The following is a 22,153-nucleotide window of genomic DNA, read 5'->3' on the forward strand; positions in this document are numbered from 1 at the left end:
AATGCTAGATTTTTATTATTGTTATTTTTTTTCTCCGAAATAACAAGTTTATTGTTTTTTGTTCACATATCAAATATTTTTGTCGTCGTTTGTAACCGTTTGTAAAACGTTTGTGTTTACCTGTTTTCCAAACGAGCGGAAAATATTTTCATTACTGTGTTTATGTTGTACATTTCTTTCAGTTATGTCTTTTGAAATTAAGTCGTACTAATTACATGGAGAGAATCACTAGTTAGCTATCGCACCATCTCCTTCGAGGCGGCGTGTGTACTGGCTGGGACGCCGCCTTGGGTCCTGGAGGCGGAGGCGCTCGCCGCTGACTATCAGTGGCGGGCTGACCTTCGTGCCCGGGGCGTGGCACGTCTCAGCCCCAGTGTGGTCAGAGCGCGGAGGGCCCAATCTCGGCGGTCCGTGCTGGAGTCATGGTCCAGACGGCTGGCCGATCCTTCGGCTGGTCGTAGGACCGTCGAGGCGATTCGCCCGGTTCTTGTGAACTGGGTGAATCGTGACAGAGGACGCCTCACTTTCCGGCTCACGCAGGTGCTCACTGGGCATGGTTGCTTCGGTGAGTTCCTGCACCGGATCGGAGCCGAGCCGACGGCAGAGTGCCACCATTGTGGTTGCGACTTGGACACGGCGGAGCACACGCTCGTTGCCTGCCCCGCGTGGGAGGGGTGGCGCCGTGTCCTCGTCGCAAAAATAGGAAACGACTTGTCGTTGCCGAGTGTTGTGGCATCGATGCTCGGCGACGACGAGTCGTGGAAGGCGATGCTCGACTTCTGCGAGTGCACCATCTCGCAGAAGGAGGCGGCGGGGCGCGTGAGAGACGCACAGGCCCGCCGCCGTCGAGCGGGGGCCAGGGAGGCGGATCTCGCCCAAGCCCTGGCCCTCTAAGTGTTTCGGGTCTCCCTCACATGTCGGCCTGGGGACCGACGAAGGGGGCCTAAGAAGACGACGTGCAAGCTGCTCTGCACGCGTTTTATGCATGAGCATCCGGGTGATGGAAGGCCGGCTATCCTCAACCCACGCTGGTTCTGACCCAGCGGGGTATTCCGTAGGATAGACCATTCTAACCGGCGCCATCTAGGCGGGCTTCGGATAGCCTGCCGACCGAGAGGGCTGGTGGTCGTGGCGCCGACGACCGCCAGTCCGGCGTCCCGAGGGAGAGGGTGATGGGAGAGATGTGCTCCGCACTAAACGCTTCACTTTCCCCCCTTGCCTTTTCATGAGTTTTGTCTCATGCGAGGTTTGGACGTTGGTTGTTGAGAGACAGGAGGTTTTAGTCGGTTCGACTCCGACATGCCCCGCCCTCCATCCCCAGTGAAGGGTGGAAGTCCGGCGATTTCCTCCTGACAAAAAAAAAAAAAAAAAAAAAAAAACCATCAGATTATGGAGTTACATAATATACTCGTAGTATAAGATATATGCAGTTACAGATAATACAGACTAGCCTTTGTTAATTTTAATCTGTGACAGAAAAAACCACAACGTTTTAAATATATTTAATGTTCGCGAGCGTTTGGGAAACTTCCTGTACAGGTCGAGGTTCTCGGCGGAAAAGTAATAAAACTCAAATTGTAAGTGAAAGCATAATAAGAGAATATCTCTTTAACACTGATTGTTTCAGTACGATGAATATAAAAGGGTTGATATTTTACGAGCTCTTGTCGTAAGAAAGCGAACATTAATGCTAGATTTTTATTATTGTTATTTTTTTTCTCCGAAATAACAAGTTTATTGTTTTTTGTTCACATATCAAATATTTTTGTCGTCGTTTGTAACCGTTTGTAAAACGTTTGTGTTTACCTGTTTTCCAAACGAGCGGAAAATATTTTCATTACTGTGTTTATGTTGTACATTTCTTTCAGTTATGTCTTTTGAAATTAAGTCGTACTAATTACATGGAGAGAATCACTAGTTAGGCTCTACTAATTTTCGCTTTTGTATAAATCTATTACAATACTGCTAATGACGTATTGAATTATAGTATTTTCTTCAATTTTTGCCTAGAGTTATTGACATAATTTAAATTTCTTTTACGTTTTAACTTCGAGTTCTTTAGTGTCATTATGTTATTTTTGATGTTGTTCTAAGTGAGTATGGAGTGAGCGAAGAAATGGTATATGATAGAAGAGTATGGAAGGAGAAAACATGTTGCGCCGACCCCAGGTGACTGGGAGAAGGGCAGGATAATGATAATGATGTTTTTCTTGACGTTTTGAGTTTTGGTGATCACCGATGACCGCGAAGCACATCAAATATACATATTTACGTCGGTGCTAATAGTATACAATTTTCCTATCAGTTTTAATTTTTTAATTTATTAGCAACTAGCTGTACCCGTCCGCTTCACTGGGCATTTAAATTTAACATTATTATTTCTCACCCTCACAAAGATTCTCATCATTAACTCCCCCGCAACTGGTGTAGGGAGTTCAACACTCATATAAATATTAGCCTATCCATTAAGTACATGTATTTTCTACATGGATACCAAGTTTCAAGTCAATCAGACGCACGGTTCAGTAGTTATAACGGAACATCCGTAAAAACCACTGTAGATTTATACTTTAGTATAGACTAGAGGTCCCGCAGTAGTCGAAATTCGACTATAATTAATTGGAATTGTAAGTTTGCACACTATTATGATTGTATTTTATACTTCTATAATCACAAATTTCGCCAAGACTACACTATAAAAAATATTAACAAAGACAAACAATATTTTATCTCAATTTGACAACAGACGTCAAGAACAAAAGTTTGACAATAAATAGTACGGTATGCATGCGTGTGTGCGTCAAATACATGGTATGTAGTGTGTGTAATGTTTTCTTTATTGATTTAATGTATCTTTTATGCATTATTTTAAAAAAATATTAGCATTGTGCACTTCTTCTCTATATTCTGTATAAGTGTGGAAAATTTCATACTCCTCCGTCCGCGCAATTTTCGTAAAAAGGGATACAAAGTTTTTGCTTCACGTATTAATATATAGATAGTATACGCACTAGTCAAGCCCTTAAGTAATAGTTCGCCGGTTGAGAGGTCCAGTGACCGTGGTTCCAATAATCTCTGTTTCGATGTCCGGCTAGAGTAGGGCCCCGAGAAACGATGCGCTTTGCGTGAAATACATAAGCTTGCCCCTTTGTTGTTTGGTTTATTACTGATACATCGAGCGCTTAGACGCGGTTGGTAAAGCCGGAAGTTTTAGTCGGTTCAACCCTAACATGTTCCTACCATCCCCAACGCGTAGGCGAAAGCCCCAAACCTTGACCCAAAAAAGCTCTTTTTGGTTTGAAAATTGTTACAAAACTATTTGAAGTCAGTGAGCTTGAAGTACTTGCAGTCATGGTGGTTTTTATATTGAATAAGAGAAAATTTAATAACTTAAATAAACTCACAGAGTTCGTGGCGGCATTATTGCCTTTGAGTCTCGGGGTGTGGTATGTGATAACTTTCAATAGCAGGCCTTGAAATCGCCTCATCGTTCTTACGAAGCAAAAAAAATAATAGAACTCAATAGAAGTGAAAACTTCAGAAACGTATTTCCTACAAAAATTTTTACTTCTATGGCTGTTTCAAAATATGCTGCATACTTACTTTGATCACCGAGTCAGTGTTTGACTCCAGAGTCGCGAAAATTTATATGGATTTTAAGCCTAAAAAGCTCAAAGCCAAATAGAAATTACACCTTGTCGAATAATAACGCGCCACGCACGCTCTATTAATAAATGAAGTTGCTAACGGTTTACTTATATTAGGTTTTTATTTTACATTTATTGCCTACATTTTTTATTTTTTTTTGCTTAGATGTGTGAACAAGCTCACGCCCCACCTGGTGTTATTTAGTTATCGGAGCCCATAGACATTTACACAGAGTAAATGCCGCTACCAAAACATCATAAAATACGATTCTAAAACACCATACAATTAAAAATCTGAGTTTCTTAGTGTATGTATGTGGTGATTTAAGAAATGAAATTCAAGTCAGTTTAGTTCGTTTTACCGGTTCTTCTCAGGTTTATTTAGGCATTTAACATGCTTGTTCCATGGAATCTAATTTATAAACTAAGATTTTAATTATTAAGCAAACTTAGACTTCAATCTCTCGCTGATATCATAGCCTAGAACTATATGGCTTACCTCACCAACACAAGAGTTCTATATGCAAATTACAAAACGCTAGCCACCTAACTGTCTTTAGTATTTGCCGGGAAATAAATAAACGCGCACAAAGGAGTCCTTTCACTTAGAGTTCCGAAAGTAACTTTATTGCGAGTGACTTTCTCTGTATCTTTGTTATTACTTGATTCTTGTCCTTCTTCGCTGTCGTTCTATTTGGTGGTGCAGGTGGCGAAGCCATGGGAAATTTATTTAAAATAAAAATCGATGTGGGTATCTTAGACTCTGAAACAGCTGAACCGATTTCAACGACATTTTCAGGAGATATTCAGATTAGACTAACCGGTGATCCTGTGAAGTTTGCTAGTAATCGGAAAGTAAAATCTAAGATCGGAAGACGGATAAGTAATATATAAATGGAAAAACGTATACAAGTCAGAGCGGTTTCCTGAAAAACTTCATGACAACTGTTTGTGTTATTTCACTGAAGCTTTCGTTCATTAATACGCTGTTATTAGCTTCAGACGTATGTATGTTTGTAACGGAATCTTTGAACATGATTTTGACCCCTTCAAAACGTATAACTCAAAATTAAATTTGGTATACTTATTAAGGCCCGCTGACAATTCTAATGAAATTTACTAAAAAATGAAAAATAAATAATATTTTAAAAAAACTAACAAAATACGCTTTTATAGAAAATCCCACTAAAAATAGAAACTAAATCTTAATATATTTGAATTAAAAATAGTGTAAGAAAAAATGATTTTATTGTAAAAATGCGTGGGGTGCTTTTCAGGATATTATCAATAAACTACTGATACCATGCACCCCGCACTTTTTTTTACAATAAAATCATTTTTATTTTATTTTATACGATCCCGTCAGTGATACAGTTGAGTGTCGTGTCACAGAGAACTTATCGGAACGTTGCCGATTGGTAATTGCCACAATTTCGGACGGTTTACCAATATCGTTTGATAAGTTTATCTCGTAAACGTACCGCTGAAATGTTAATAACACTGCTCCTGAAATGAGCACGTGATAAACGAAATAATGTGTGTCGTATATCTTTACAGAATTTTGTCTGTGCGTTTGTACGCGCTAACATTGTTGGAGCTATGTAAAAGATCAGTAATGGGAGTCTGTGAAATGAAAGTTTTTTGAAGTGAAACTTCTTAAGAATCGTTGTGATTTCAAATTCGACGAAACGAAACGGAAAAATAAGTGTGCCGCGATTGGCTTGCCAAAGCGGCTCCGAGCGGCTCCGACAAATCACGAAGTGCTCCACACGGTCTCGCGTCCCCGACTAGTTCAGTATGTTTTTGACGTCCGTGCACGCTGTCGTGGCTCTCGGAGCGCCCTGAGATACTTTTATTTTTATTTAGTTTGCTATCAATAGGTGTCGCTGCACGTAAATTCAACAATTTCTGAATCGCGGTTACACAGCTGATAGACGTTCTCGAATTTCTCTTTCTAAATTATACTTACCTAGCGCAGGGATACCGTGATCATGCAGGCGGTTCCCCTAGGGTGAGGCTGCTCCATTGCACTGCAGGCTGGTTGACCCTTGCGATTATTTTTATTATTGATACTTTCACACTAACACTTTTTTATTGCTACCGAAGGCAGACTACACGATGGCCTGCTTGATGGTAGTTGGTAACCGTCGCTCATTGACTTTAAGTGGCCCCTGGACTTTAGACCAGTCAGTCAGTCAAGCTGTTATCTAAAGCAAATCGGAGTAATTTTGTCTATGCATTACCTTGACTATCACTAAATTTGTGAAAAAACACCAATTTCCTATAAATTCACGCACTGCAAGCCTCGCATTTTCATGGTACTATGGCTAAAACTAAAACCTTCCTAAAATGCCAACATCAACTAAACTAAGTTTCAAGTCAACCGAATGGTTATAAAACGCATAGAATAGGTACCAACAAACAAACGTAAATATTTTTTTTAAATTCCATGTATTATTTATTAAGTAGATGTAGAATGTGCATATTATATATTAAAGTAATAATTCTGAAGGCTTCGGTTTCATAATTTGTATTAGTTGAAAATTCGTTATTATAATATATTATTAATATCTATTTTATTATAATATACCGCATATAATGATCCGCATTATCGCTTCAAGTGTGGTCCAATAGTACGTCAAATCGTGGTACGCGAGTATATAAGAACACCTATCGGAGCCCCATGAACACATTGGAGCAGTTCAGAGGGTTTATCAAAGTTTTATTTTTAATACGCTTTTATTAGCTTCATACGTATGTATTACTATGTTTGTAACGCTTAATCTTTGAACATGATTTTGACCCCCTTCAAAACGTCGGATTAACTCGAAATTTGGTATACTTATTAAGAACCGACGACAATTCTATATTTAAAAAAAAATTGAAAAAATTGAAATTCAACTAAAAAATGAAAAATAAATAATAGTTTAAAAAAACTTACAGAATACGCTTTTATAGAATTTTATAGGATATTATAAAAATAATCCTTCTACTCATATCTGTTCATAAAGTATTTATAACTACTGATACCATGCACCCCACGCTTTTTTACAATAAAATCATGTTTCTTACACTATTTTTAATTCAAATTTATTAAAATTTATTTTCTATTCTTTAGTTGGATTTTCTATAAAAGCGTATTTTGTAAATTTTTTAAACTATTATTTATTTTTTGTTCAAAACTTCAAACTTTTACCTGTGTAGTAATGTCGATTCGTAAGATCTCTTCGATCAAGGCGAGCCGCCCCTAATAGTGTGATGACGCGTAAAATTCAGCCTAGATCGTTCATTCTTTGGTTGCATAGAGGCAAACCGTAACCATGGTCACCTGAAGGGAGTTTATATCGACCTTCTACAACCATTACTTAGTGGTCGTCGTGGCCTAAAGGATAAGACGTCCGGTGCATTCGTGTTGAGCGATGCACCGGTGTTCGAATCTCAGGCGGGTACCAATTTTTCTAATGAAATACGTACTCCACAAACGTTCACGATTGACTTCCACGGTGAAGGAATAATATTGTGTAATAAAAATCAAAGCCTGCAAAATTATAATTTGCGTAATTACTGGTGGTAGGACCTCTTGTTAGGCCGCTCGGGTAGGTACCACCATCCTTCCTATTTCTGCCGTGAAGCAGTAATGCGTTTCGGCTTGAAGGGTGGGGCAGCCGTTGTAACTATACTTGAGGCCTTAGATTATATCTCATATTTGCGTAATTACTGGTGGTAGGACCACTTGTGAGTCCGCACATGTAGGTACCACCACCCTGCCTACATCTGTCGTGACAGTAATGCGTTTCGGTTTGAAGGGTGGGGCAGCTGTTGTAACTATACTTGAGACCTTAGAGCTTATATCTCAAGGTGGGTGACGTATTTACGTTGTAGATGTCTATGGGCTCCAGTAACCACTTAACACCAGGTGGGCTGTGAGCTGTCCACCGATCTAAGCAATAAAAAAAAAATAGCTTAGCTTATAGCTTGCACTGGTATTTACCATAACTCAGTTTAGTTTTAGCCTATAGTTAATTACACGTTCCTTTTTTAATGGTAGGACAGTTAATAAGCAATATTATTCGTTGACCCTCATATCTCAAGGTGGATGGTACACACGTTGGGAAATCTATGTGTACTCAAGTAGCGCCAAGTGTATATCTTACTAGTAAACTCTAGTGGAAAAACGACCACGCCATTTTCGCTTCCACAAACAAAATTCTGTTGATGTGTTTTACACATTGTATGATTCAGTTTCGTGGTAGCTCGGGAATAAAAAAAAACGATTTTACAAAAACTGTAATGACATTTATTTATGAAGTCACAGGTAACATTATCATGAAGCGAATAAGTTAAATCATAATTTAATGTCCGTAAGTTTCGAGGAATTTATCAAGGTTCTCGGTGTATTCCCCTTTGGGATCGTGCAGTTTGCGCAGGATATCGAATTCGTCAGGCATCTTATCCTTGATGGCGTGGACGAACTTGGCCACTAGATACTTCTGCTTTTCAGAGCACTTCCCGCACGATGTCTGCAAGCTTTCTGGGATCCATTCTATAAAAAAAAAAAAAAATCAAATTTTTTTTTGCTACGGAGCTTACTACAGCAAAAATCGTTCAAAAATATTCATGCATTAGAAATGAGTCAATGGTGAAATGAGGAATTTATTACAATACAGAGTATATATGTAAATATGTGTGTTAGAAGTTTTGGCGGATATATAATAATTAATTTCAGATATTTATTTCAGTGTTATTTGATTAGAATTTTCAAAAGCAATTTCTTAATTACTGATAAGTTTAAATTTTAATTATGCAAACGAAATTTGATTAATGACCGGGTTTCGATTGCCAACAGTTAATTAAAATTTATATTGATGTGTGTTCGATTCGTGAAATATGCTTAATTGTAAGACTATTAGGGTTATTAAAAATAGTTTATAATTAACAGTCACCGATAGCAATTTACCTGTTTTTTATAGGTTTTCGAAGATGTAGACTTATAATCAAATACTAGATTGAGTTAGTGTAAATTGCTTAGATGGGTAGACGAGCTCACGGCCCACCTGATGCTAAGTGATGGTTACCGGAGCCCATATACATACGTCTCCAACGTAGATGCCGCCGCCTACCTCAAGACATGAGTTCTAAGCTCTCACAGTTTTTACGGTACAAAGGCTGCCCTCCCCTAACCGAAAATAGGTAGGGTGGTGGTACCTACCCGTGCGGACTGACAAGACGACTTACCATCAGTAGTAGTAGTAGCCGATTTTTTAATATTTGCATTCGCCTATTTTCGATATTCGACCATAATTAGATTATACATAGTATTATATTGTCAAGGTTCCCACTTTTTTTGTAACATATTCTGTTTCGTGAAACTATTAACAAAAAAATGAAATAGCTAAATCTTGTTAGAAGTTTCAAGACGAGAAACAAAAACAAAAATCTCTTGACAAACAGAGGAGAACAGTTATTATACTACAGTATACTAACTGCAGTATACTAATAGTATAATAAGCTATTCATTTACATAACTATTTTGTGTTTGTTTGTTTATGCATATAACTATACATACAGAATATGTCATTTGAATGTGTATGACAAAATGAGTTTATCTTAAGTAGAATATCTGTAAGTGGTGTGGACCCCTCACATTATATATTTGTGTGGACGCTAAACATTAGTTGCCTACATATATTTTTATTTTAATCAAAATTCTTATCGAGCAGCTTAAAGTGTATTTATTCTTCCTCAATTAATTGTTTTTGTTTCATTGTTGATGTTCTTAAATTATACTAATTGATGTTTTTAATGATTATATTTTGTATAGTTTAATGATCTCTAATTTCAAATTTTTTTGCTCGTCTTTAGTATAAATGAATTTAGTAAAAAGGTGAGTTGGATTTAAATATATATACCTATTTAGAAATAACGAATGCAGTTTGGGATATATATTAATTCGTTGGTACAAAATAGATGTCTTTTTTATATATTGAAATTTACAAAAGAAAAAAGTTACTTCATTTATTAGCTCTCTCTATTTATTTTATTTCATATTAAATCTATTTTGATTCAATATTTATGAAGTTTATATTTATATGCAAAAATGTTCTTTTAAATAGCTCTTGACGGTTTCTTTATTAATAAAGCAAGTAGTAAAAGGTATCACAAAACAATATAGAGCGGAATATCTATTTTTTGCAAAGAATCAGTTTAGTCAAATTATTACAGCATTTACAGTATTCTGAGTCAAATAAAAATTTCTGCACCTTTTAAAAAAAAGTTAACAGTGACGCCATCCTAAAGTGAGTTATTTCTGAGAAAAAATACATCCTACGGAGCGAAGGCATTCTACGCAAACCGGGTGAGAAATAATTATGCCATTCAGTACCATCGTTTGGAATAACACAAGCAAAACTTATTTATCGACGGGCAAACCAAAAACATAAGAAAAAGTCGGTCTCAAACGAAGAACGGGTAACGAATAAAAAAACGAAAAAAAGAAAGAAAGCCATAATGCTATAGCTATGCCAATGACAAGAGTTTGACTTTGATAGTACTTACTTGCTTTGTAATTATACTTGAGACCTTAGAACTTATATCTCAAGGTGGGTGGCGCATTTACATTGCAGATGTCTATGGGCTCCAGTAACCACTTAACACCAGGTGTGCTGCGAGCTCGTCCACCCATCTAAGCAATAAAAAATATATAAAAAAACTTACTCTTGAAGTCGTTTCCTTCAGCTGTGCACTTTCCCTTGTCATTAAAACAGAATGTGTACGCTTTAAGCAGTCTTGGGTTGTCAATAATCTCGTCAACGTTGAAGTTGTCGTATTTCTTGTCATAGAATAGATCGTCATTTGGCCGGGCGGCCACCACTACAGCCAGAGCGATGAGAGCGAGGACGAACTTCATTTCTTTTAGCTGTTGCAAAATGTATAATTATTATTGTGAAATCTATTCTATATATCGACGCTTGAAAGCAAACGTGACTAAGCGACAATGCGTGAACTTTACAGTAGACTAATTTAAAGTTGAATTACCTGAAAAAAAAATATTTTAACGTATCTAGCTGTAGGATTGAAATGATTTTAATAGACCTAGAAATATATTTTTTTTGCGCATCGAATATGGTCATTGCCCACTGTCACGTTTGCCTTAAAAGCGTCGATATATAAAAATGAATTGCTGTTCGTTAGTCTCACTAAAACTCGAGAACGGCTGGACCGATTTGACTAATTTTGGTCTTGAATTATTCGTGGAAGTCCAGTGAAGGTTTAAAAGGTGAATAAATATGAAAATGCTCGGAATATAAATAAAAATAGCAATCTTGTTTTCCCTTTGATGTGTCCCCCGTCGGACGGATTCCTTTTGTTTGTTTTAAGTTTATTTTACACAAAAGTTTAGGTCTTTTATTTACCGATTGAGGCACAATGAAGTCCGCCGGGTAAGATAGTATATATTAAATAAATAGTTAGTAGCGGCTAATTGTCCGCTCCATTCAGCTTTTCTGATCTAGTTTATATTAGTGTATGGTCTATGACATGATCTATGCTTGGGACACAGACACATATGCAAATTTCTACACTGGGATTGGAGGGAGCGGGCAAGTTTACACGCTATGGTTATTTAAATTTGAATCTTATCTAAACACCTAGCCTTTAATCAGAACAATAAGGAGGATATGACGATAATTCTTGATTTAACAGACATATGGTCAAATGTCCTTTATATTCAAATTAAACATTACTAAAGCAAAGGTCAACATTGACTAGAAATCAATGCGACCAATTTTAAAAAACAATTTTGCGGGTCAGTGACATCAGATACTAGACTACACCCGAAACTGTTTAAAAACGACTACCAAATATTTTAGTAAAAAGTAAAAGTACTAAACATTTTAATCAAATTGAGTATTACTTAAAAAAAATCGCATATAAACTGTTATTGTTTCGGTGTAGGCGATTCTATTTATCTAATATAAAAACTAGCCACTGAGCGGAATTTACGATCTCGAGAGAACATATTATGAGTTCACAGAATATGAATATTTAAGTTTAATTTTTAAATTAATTTATATTTTTTGTTCTGTCTAACTTTGTTTTTATTCAGTTTCGATCCTATCCTATCCTATCCAATGATCCTATGCTCCTTATTTCCCTTATGATCGATCCGTAGGATCCTTATTTCCAATTTATTGTGACGTTTTATTAAAATACACTATTATTATGTACCAAAAATATAAAAAAAAAATTACAGTTTAGGTCTTACAAGGGAGCAAAATCTGTTTAGAACGTGGACTGTTTTGTGTGTGCTAGCTTCAATAAAAACTAGATTCAGAGCGAAGGATTTTTATTTCTTGATGTAAAACACGTGCCCGTACGACCAGATTTTTTGTGCAATTGCAACTACTTAGCTGTGCTGCCATACTTATTAGTGTGTTCCTACATTTAAAAACAATTATGTAAAAGTTTATGTTCAGGATTGCCCTAAGCAAGATGAACATATGGTATTTACACACTGATTTGCACTGAAACTGAACCCAAAAACACTTTTTCGTATTTGATTAAAAAAATTGGCCTTTTGTTTACAGTGTTCATACATATTATTGTTTGTACATATTAAACTTTGACTATGTTAAATGATCGAAAATATAACTTTTCTAAAATCGTTGTAAATAAAACGAATATATTGGTATATTTATGATTACGAATTTTATAAATTAAAAGCATTTATTTTTATATTATACATATTTGAATAAGACTTTGCCTAATTGGTTAAGGAAATTACGCGTCTTAGAAAATTTGTAAAGGATATCTAGCAAATATTTTGTCTAAATTATATATTCAAAGATACGAGGCCAAATAAAACAAATACGATTTTCAAATAACAATCAGCAATGTAATAATTAATTGGCGTTTAGTTATGAGTTTGATAAGCTTATTGTGAATAAATAGCAGTATAGCTCTGAGAGCGTGACTTACTCACCGTAGCTTCACTGAATCTAATGTATAATGGAATTACGAGTCGTCTTATATAGCCGGCAAAGCTAATCACATCCATGACGCCGGACAAGTTGTTAACTTACGTGTTATTGACGACTTGTGTCTCAAATACTAAGTGTGGATTATCTGTGGATTTGTGCACTAAAAAACAACAAACGTAATTATGTATTTGTTTCTTAATTAAAATTTCTGGTTTTACAATGTCATTTCGTTGGCAACGACAGTATAATGCACCGATGAAGTTCCTATTGCATTGATTGCATCTTTTTTTACTTTTAGTAAATCTTTCTGCCTTTTTTCGTAGCCCAAAAGTAATCAAGTCGATTTGACTTCTTTCGTTTTAATGATGCTATTTACTTTAGGTAGATTTTGGAGAAAACACGTTTGGGTAAATAATTAGTCATTATAGCCTCTGTGTCAAGGTTTGATCCATTTTAATTCTACTTTATAAACCATTGTTGTTATGAGGAACTTTGTGTTGTACAATGAGCAAGCAGATTTAAAGAAAGAAAATCTTTGGTTAGTAGTTTCGAAAATGGTGGCGGGTCGTGTTGCGTACCTACTGGCAACTAGCGAGGACCCTCAAATTCGAAACTATCGCCACTGTGCGAGCTCTGGTACGCCATTCAGGCCAATCTCCAGCTTACGATGACGATGAAAAGGTAAAGTTACTGACCGATGCTGCAAGAACAATTCGCCACCAGTACTCAACTCACCGACTCGGAACTAAACTACATGTTGCTATACCTAGTTCAGCTATAGCTGAACTGAAAAAAATGCATTTTTTTTCTAAATGAAGTAATGTAATATTATTAAAATTTATACCTACATATTTATTAAAGTATCAGCAAAAAATAAAAAAATATTCTATACGAAATAGCCACGTTTGGCTTTTATGTAGGCCTTTAATCTGTTTGGCCACGAATCTATGGATTTACGCACTGTTTCCAAGGGAAATTTTGCCTCTTTCCAAAGACTGGTGTCTTTTCCAAAAAATCTTTGGAACAAGGAAAGATTTTTTAAGAGACTCAATGTCATCGTATCGTTTAGAGCAGGCCATGTCCTCTAAAACTCACCATTATTTGAAGTCTAAAGGGTTGAGGTTTGAGCTAGATGAGGGCCAGTCTTCAGTTCTTATAAAGTCCGGAACTTTGGTTTCAAGTCAGGTTTGGGTAGTTCGTGCCTTGTGACCAGGTGCAGAGTCGTGCTGGAAAGTCCACGGTATTTTTTTTTCTCCTACCGATGCCGAAAGTTTGGTTTTCGTCCCGCTGTACAGGGAAGAAAGTGTAACTTTTTCTCCCTGGGTACTGACAAGTGCGCATGCGCGTTAGTGTCTACGTCTGCTCTCACGCACCTAAAATTCTCTACCATTGTTGTGCTCGGGTAATTTGCAATATTGTGTTTAGTGTAAAAGTGAAATAAACAAAAAGCAACAAAATTTAATAGTGGAGTATTAAACGAAGTTGAGTTCATCAGACAGTTCTTATTTAATTAGTAGTAGTTTATTTAAAAATTAAAAAACAGTTCAATTGTTTTTTTTAGGACTATCCTCCACCTACGCCAGGGCTTCGCCCCTGGACCCCGGCTCGGTACTCCACGAACTTTCGGCCTGGTAGGAGAAAAAATAGTATGTGCACCGCGGAAACTTGGTGCACAATGTACTATAAACAGTGTATTGCTGAGAGATTTTACAACATGATTCAAGACTGCATCTTGATACACTTTGGCTGAAGTTTTCACTCCTTTTTCACAAAAATGTAGTTTTAGTGACTCCTTGATAAGACACGCCCCATGAAACTATCACTGACGCATGATGATGAGCACGTTGTACCTTTCAGACCACGTGAGCAGCTTCTGTAGTACTGTCAGCGTACGCTTTATCATTTTGCTTATGTTCTTCAATCGTGAAATTTTTTTCACGTAAGAGGATATTTCTGTGCCTCTCACCTGCGTATCGCGACAGAAGGCGTTTTGATCGATCCATTCTATTTAATTGTAAAGATTGATTTAGAGCATGTCCTGTATATCGACGATAAGCACTGAGCTTCGGGTTTTGTTTTATAATACGCGGCAGAGTGCTAATGGGAATATTCATTTCTTGCGATAAGATTTTTTGCTTCCTAATAGGATTTTGACGAATTCTGTCTATAACAGCATTAACAGCTTTTATAGTTCTAACAGCACGCGGCCGCCTCGATTATTTCTGTTCTTCGACAGACGAAGTGTTGTTGTATCTGTTGATAGTACGATATACGAACATACGGTTGATACCAAGCTTTTGAAGTGTCTGGAATATGACTGACGGCTCCATACCCACTTTGTGCAAGGCGATCACTGCAATCCTATTTTCTTTAACACCCCATTCCATATTGTTATTTGATAGTTAACACGAAAAAATATCTGAAATTATTTAGTTTGTATATCAAAGATATATCCCGATCACCAGAGACCCATCTAGCAGTTTTTATTGTATCGGCGACCCCAGACCAACCGCCATAAGACAGTGGTTCCGCAAGAGGCGCATCGATATCAACCCCACGAAAAGCACAAATGAAATATCCGGAACGTTGTTGTTAAAGTTTTATTCAATTACGATAAACTTATCTCAAGCGAGGACTGACGGAACTTTTATGTCTAATTGACATGCTTTTAAAACATTAAAACATATTGCTCTTATTTATTTTCGTTAGAATTAAACAATTGTTGCCATTCATGGTTAAATTAAAATAAATTTAAGCAAACTACGCGTATATATGTTATTTGTAACATGTTTTTGGCTTAATCTATCTAATTAAAATTTTTTTAAATAAATGTTTTTGTTAGCGTTATCTTTATTATCCACTAAACAACTATGAAAAAATATACAATTGTTTTCTTAATTATGATCTTGAATAATTCAATTAAACACAAACTTTTTTTTTTTTTTTTTTTGATTGAAAGTTTACTGGTGGCCCGAAGGCCTTTCCAGTTTCACCAGGACAGGTGGGCGAGCAAAGGCTCAGCCAAGAGGGGTGGGATTTGCTAACAACTGCCCGAGCGCCTCCGAAGGAGACCTAACAACTCAAGAGCAATTGTTTCGCGAATGAATCTACTACCGGATCGGAATCGCGACCCGCTGAGAAGATCCGGCGAGAAACTCAGCGGGCTGATGCATGGGTTAGGTTGCACGTCGACCTCTTTGTCGAGTTCGACGAGTACGGTTACCGGGGTCTCTAAGCCTGCCCCTAGTATTAGAGCTGAAGGCATCTAACGCAAAGGTTATTGGATCTGATGGATCCGTAAGGACGTGTCTAGGGCGTCGACGGTGACTGGCTCCTGCATGATCAGGATTCGGGGAGTAGTCAGCGGCGGCAACGATAAGGCGATTATCATGACGCATAGCCTTATCGAAGTATCGTTCCGACGCTGACTTCATGTATTTCCGAATTGATTCGAGGCCCAGGTCGTCGTGTAGGTCAACGTTCCTCACGAACCACGGAGCCCCGACAGCTAACCTGCAAAAGCGGGATTGTAGGGATTGGAGGGTGTCTATGTGTGTGCGGGCCGCGTGAGCGAACACCACACTCGCGTAAGTCATGACGGGCCTTATGCAAGTTTTGTAAAGTGTCACCTTGTTCCGAAGGGACATTTTACTCCGCTTACAGATCATGGGGTAGAGTCTACCGAGAATAAACGCGGCACGGTCACGGACTGATTTTATATTCGGGCGGAATGTCATCGATCCAAACTTCCTTTGAGCTTGTAACTATGGCTCAGAAATGACGTCAAAATAAGAATTTGTAGCTATAAATAGATATGTAAATACGTGTGTGTATGTTCGTATTAGCCGTGCGGTTTATCTGCTTTGCATAAATATGTATATTCGAGTTGGACTAAAATAGTAAATGCATCCTTTTTTTTTGTTTTTTCGGGTGGAAATCCTCATGTACTACTACCTCCGCCTGGGCAAAGGCGGAGGGGCGTGCCGGACTCCTACCGGCTAAAACCACCCCGGTGTCCACCCACACGTGCGCGCAGGGCCGCGGGAATCCAAATTCTTCCGCAGAGTAACTGCCTCCTGGCTTAACCCTGTCCTGGTGAAACTGGAAAGGCCTACGGGTCACAGTAAGTAATACTTAATTCTCAAAAAAAAAGTTGGTCCGCATTTTGTCCTAAGTGGAGACAGAGGTAGGTATTCGTTTCTTTTAAAGGTTGCATCGGAAATCAAGTGTCAATGTTTTTCTGATTTTATGCAAACAAAATGCGATCGCCAATTATGTCTATTAGTGATGATATGTGTTGTGAGCTCGCACACTAAGCACTCATTCGTTTCGATTTTAAGGGTGTAACGGCTTTTAATACGTTAAGTAACAGAGTTTGGACTTCGAGTCCATTTTAAAATTTAGAGATTCACCTTAAGTTGGGTTACATTCGTTTATTTAATTAATAATTCATTTATTAAAGGTCAGGCCACTAGTTTAAATTTCTCCATAAACTGCAAAACTCTTTTTTAAATCATTTAGTTTTTAGAATTCTAGTCACCAACCAAATACTATCTGTAACTCTCAATTTGAATTATAAAAATCCGGGATATGTATATTGAAATCATGACGTACAAAGTGACATTATAATGTAATTTATTTATTTCGTTTCGTTCGTTTTATATAGAAACTATTTAAAGCAAAACAAGATTATAAGATGTGATGTTTTAGTCCATGCTCAGTCTGGACCTGTTTCTAGTAACATGCAGTCAATAAATGAAATAATATTAAATTAACTAGTATGGCCATAAATACGGTTCCATAAAAACCTTTCATTTTTATCAACTTTTTAATTATTTTGAATTTGGAAGACGTGTATTATTTTTATTTAATTTTGCACAAACTGGTTATGGAGCCGTCGGTCATATTCCAGACACTTCAAAAGCTTGGTATCAGCCGTATGTTCGTATATCGTACTATCAACAACAACAACAACACTTCGTCTGTCGAAGATCAAAAAAGATCGGGGTGGCCGCGTGCTATTAGAACTACAAAGACTGTTAATGCCTTAAAAGCCAGCCAAACTCGTCGAAGCCCAATTAGGAATCAAAAAAAATTATCGCAACAAATGAAGATTCCCGTTAGGACTCTATCGCGTATTGTAAAACAAGACCTGAAGCTCGGTGCTTATCGTCGATATACAGGACATGCTCTAAATCAATCTTAACAATTAAAGGGAGTGGATCGATCAAAACGCCTTCTGTCGTGATACGCAGGTGAAAGGCACAGAAATATTCTCTTAACCGATGAAAAATAATTCACGATTGAAGAACATTACAATAAGCAAAATTATAAAGTGTACGCTCACAGTTCTAAAAAAGCTGCTCAAGTGGCCGGAAAGTTACAACGTGATCATCATCCTTCGTCAGTGATGGTTGGGTGGGGCGTGTATTATCAAGGGGTCACAAAATTACATTTTTGTGAAAAAGAAGTGAAAACTTCAGCCAAAGTGTATCGAGTGTGTTTTGGATCATGTTGTGAAATCTCTCAACAATACATTTTTTTAAAATATACCGTGTACTTTCCAGCACGACTCTGCACTTGGTCACAAGGCACGAACCACCCAAACCTGGCCTGAAATAAAAGTTCCGGACTTTATAAGAGCTGAAGACTGGCCCTCATCTAGCTCAGACCTCAACCCTTTAGACTTCAAATTATGGTGAGTTTTAGAGGAAAAGGCCTTTTTTTTTTTAACGCTGGGGAATCTATTTACGGATACCCGGTCGAGGGGGGTAACGGACCGGGTTATGTCGGACTCCGGCGATTCCTGAAAGGAAGAAGGGGAGAAGAGAAGGGCCGAGGTCCTTCACCTCCCCCAATTTCTCACAGGAGACTACGCTTTGAAAAAGGCGCGCGAAGCACTTGCCCCGCAGAACGACTACCGAAGAAGACATGGCCTGCTCTAAACGACACGGTGACATTGAGTCTTAAAAATTTTTTCAATGGTGGCCATTTTGAATAGAATCTTTTTTTATTTTCTGCTGAGACTTTAATAAATATGTAGGCATAAATTCTAATTATATTCTAACTTCTAACTATAATAATATTATAACTTCATTAAAAAAATGTATTTTCATTTGTATCAGAACTTAAGGCTGGACTACATAAATAGCCATATGTATTTTGAATAATCTGTAATAGCTATATACAGTACCAGCCGTACTCACCCACTTCGCTGGGCATTTAAAATTAACATTATTAATTCTCACCCCCCACAAAGATTTTCATTATTAACGCCGCCGCAACTGGTGCAGGGAGTCCAACACTCATATAAATATTAGCCTATCCATTAAAACATGTGTTTTCTACATGGATACCAAGTTTCAAGTCAATCGGATGCATAGTTCAGTAGTTATAACGGAACATCCGTAAAAACCACTGTAGATTTATATGTTAGTATAGATGTACGTTTTTTTAAGGTTTTTATAAGCGTATTAATTCACTAACAAACTTGTGCATATCTTTTCGGGAATATTCGGTGCTGGTCGTTGTACCTGATTTTTTAATGTTTATTTCTGTCTTAAATAATGTTGTGTATTTGATGTTACTAATTAAAATTGGTGTATATTTAGTAATGTTGAAAAATTCTTAGTATTTTTCGGGTATTACATAGGCGTAGTTGAGCCACTGGTTCATGTCGTCCATAAATTTCAACATGATTAAAAACAAAACATAGATAATATTTTTTTGTACTGTTCAACATGCACTGTAGAGCTCACAAAACGTTCTTAATGAACAAATTAATTAAACAATATGTTAATAAATTATTTATAAATTCCTAAAAAAAATTATAAAACGCAAGGTTCATAAAGATTGATTAATGTTTTGTTAATTCAACTAACTATAAAGTATTTGAAACATAGGTAATTATAAAATGAAAATTGTAACCTTGGATTTCATAATTTTCAGTTAATATAATTTTTAAAGAATAAAATAATTGTGCTAGGTACTACTTGAAATTTATCTTTATGGATCTGCAATGATGTAAGCAAAATTATAAGTCCCTTAATACATTAAGTATTTCGATGGTTGTGCTTCTTCCACATTCCCGAAGATCTCGCTAACCATTTAGGAATATACCTATATATTAAGAATTTAATCAGGCTTGTAACTGAAGTTTGCTAAAATGTTTAGTACAGTACTCAAAATTTTACACCAACAAATAAATTTTGGCGTCACTCATTGAAATAAACGAATAAAAAGTCACGCTTAACATTTTCGGGTCATGGAAAGTCACAAGACGAAAAAATACGTATTTAAAAGATCAAAATGATATAATTAATTCCATATATTTTAAATTAAAATTCGAATAGGTATATGAAACGTATTATATTCAAGGATCGTTTCAAATACCCGTCTTATAATCAGTGCTAAAGTTCATAAAGACCATTCATCATATCTTCAGTCTGGCCGTAAATACGGTTACTTAAAAACTTTTCTTTTTTTCAACTTTTGAATTATTTTAAATTTGGAACAAGTATATTATTTTAAAAACTTTTTTCGATATTGCTATTTTACATATTTTTCGTGTTCATTGTCAAATTACAATATGGAATGGGGTGTTAAAGAAAATAGGATTGGAGTGATCGCCTTGCACAAAGATGGTCATAATCAAGACACTTCAAAAGCTTGTTATCAGCCGTATGTTCGTATAACGTACTATCAACAGATACAACAACACTTCGTCTGTCGAAGACCAGAAAAGATCGGGGCGGCCGCGTGCTGATAGAATTTACAAAGGCTGTTAATGTTGTTAAAGCCTTAATTCGTTGAAACCCCATTAGGAAGCAAAATATCTTATCGTGAGAAAGAAATATTCCCGTTATGACTATCGCGTTTTATAAAACAAGACCTGAAGCTCGGTGCTTATCGTCGATAAGCAGGACATGGCGTAAATCAATCTTTACAATTTCAAAGCCAAAGATGGCCATTTCGAATAGAATCTTTTTTTATTTTTTGCTGAGATTTTGATAAATTTAAAATTTAAAGTATAAATTTTAATAATATTATATTACTTCATTTAAAAAATGCGTTTTTGTTTGTAACAGAACTTATGACTGGACTAGGTATATCATCATATCATCAGTTCATCATATAGACTTACAAAATCTATAAATTAAATTTTAGAGTTTATTTCTTTGCTCCGTTGCTTCGACTTGGGGTTCAATTCAGTGTCTGTTAAAGATATGTGGTAATCGAGGTCTGGATGTACACATTCTTTTCAGCCCGCTGAGTTTCTCGCCAGATCTTCTCAGCGGCTCGCGATTCCGAACCGGTAGTAGATTCATCCACGAAGCAGCTGCTTTCGAGTTGTTAAGTCTCCTTCGGAGGTGCTCGACCAGCTGTTAGCTATGAAAATAAGGACATGTAAGCTGATCTACAGGCGTCTTACAAAAGAGCAAGCGGGTGATGAAACACCGTAGTCCGTGACGTACTGGTTCTGACAAGAGTGTGGGTATCCTGGTGGTATGAGCAGGCGATACTGTCTAGGCGGATTTCGTATAGCCCCCGATCCAGTGGCCGTGGAGCCCACAACTGCCAGTTCGGAATTCAGTGTGGGCGAGTTGGTAGAGAGAAAAAACTTATTCGCGCGAAACGTGTCATCTTGCCCTTCGAACGTGGTTTCTTGGGTCAATCATCGATATATTACCACTAGATAACGCATCACATACAAAAACCAAACACAAAAATGGCATCGACTAACTGATCTGACTACACCATCAAGTGGAGAAAAACGATGTATAATATAATAATTGTAACCTAAACTATGCCTTTTCCCCAAGCAATAAAGTGCAGTTAGATTATTTTAACATTCACTTACGACTTTACGCCATGAATGACAGAAAAAGATAGTTTTTTACAATAACTTTTATTCCAAATTTAACCTTATCCCCTTAAAAATAAAGCAAAAATTTACACGCATAGCATTTTACTTACGCCCTTTTAAACTTACGATATTAAGACTTTACTGCTCCGAACAGAGTATTACGGAGTCGCACTTTATACTTTTTTTGTAAGAATATTTTGAGTCATTTATTTTTTATTATGTTTTTTTAATTCATATTCATTCAATTTTTTCAATTTTTTCAATTTAATTCCATATGATTAACAACAAATATTGTATAACTATAGATAATTATACCTGAGTTAGCTGTATTGTACCTTGCACATCGGTGGGGAAAATAGACAAGAGCTTTTTAAATCACAAAAACATAATCCCCATCAAATTGTTTTATTTATTAAATACATGTCAGATTCGGTAAAATGGTCTGCACAAACCACACTGGAGCAATTAGGTTTGAAATAATTGTTGCTTCTTTTTTCTTTTATTACTCTGTTATTAAATCTGTAAAAATGTAAAAACAAATTCCAGTTTACAGATTTCACTTCGCCGTCCATTGTACAGACGTCTGTTGCATTCGTATCTGATCTAGCGATACACGGGGTGTTCGAATCCCAGGCGGGTACCAATTTTTCTAATGAAATACG

The 22,153-nt window shown here is 36.7% G+C and overlaps 1 protein-coding gene across 3 annotated transcripts in view; it reads right to left on the bottom strand.

The window, feature by feature from the left end:
- Nucleotides 1-7,921: 7,921 nt before the first annotated feature.
- LOC692619 (chemosensory protein) overlaps nucleotides 7,922-22,153 on the bottom strand; it is a 32,129-nt gene continuing 17,897 nt past the window's right edge. The window contains exons 1-4 of one of the 3 annotated variants that reach the window (XM_062673811.1): nucleotides 13,721-13,907; nucleotides 12,628-12,785; nucleotides 10,362-10,563; nucleotides 7,922-8,190 (exon numbers count right to left, since the gene is read on the bottom strand). In XM_062673811.1, the coding sequence (XP_062529795.1) occupies nucleotides 8,000-8,190; nucleotides 10,362-10,563; nucleotides 12,628-12,702 (468 nt within the window). In that variant the 5' untranslated portion in view covers nucleotides 12,703-12,785; nucleotides 13,721-13,907 and the 3' untranslated portion in view covers nucleotides 7,922-7,999. Of the gene's footprint in view, nucleotides 8,191-10,361; nucleotides 10,597-12,627; nucleotides 12,786-13,720; nucleotides 13,908-22,153 lie in introns of those variants that run through there. The other 2 variants (XM_062673812.1, NM_001043601.1) reach the window with 2 other exon arrangements.

Source organism: Bombyx mori, chromosome 19 (assembly GCF_030269925.1).
Source record: "Bombyx mori chromosome 19, ASM3026992v2".
NCBI classification, from domain to species: domain Eukaryota; kingdom Metazoa; phylum Arthropoda; class Insecta; order Lepidoptera; family Bombycidae; genus Bombyx; species Bombyx mori.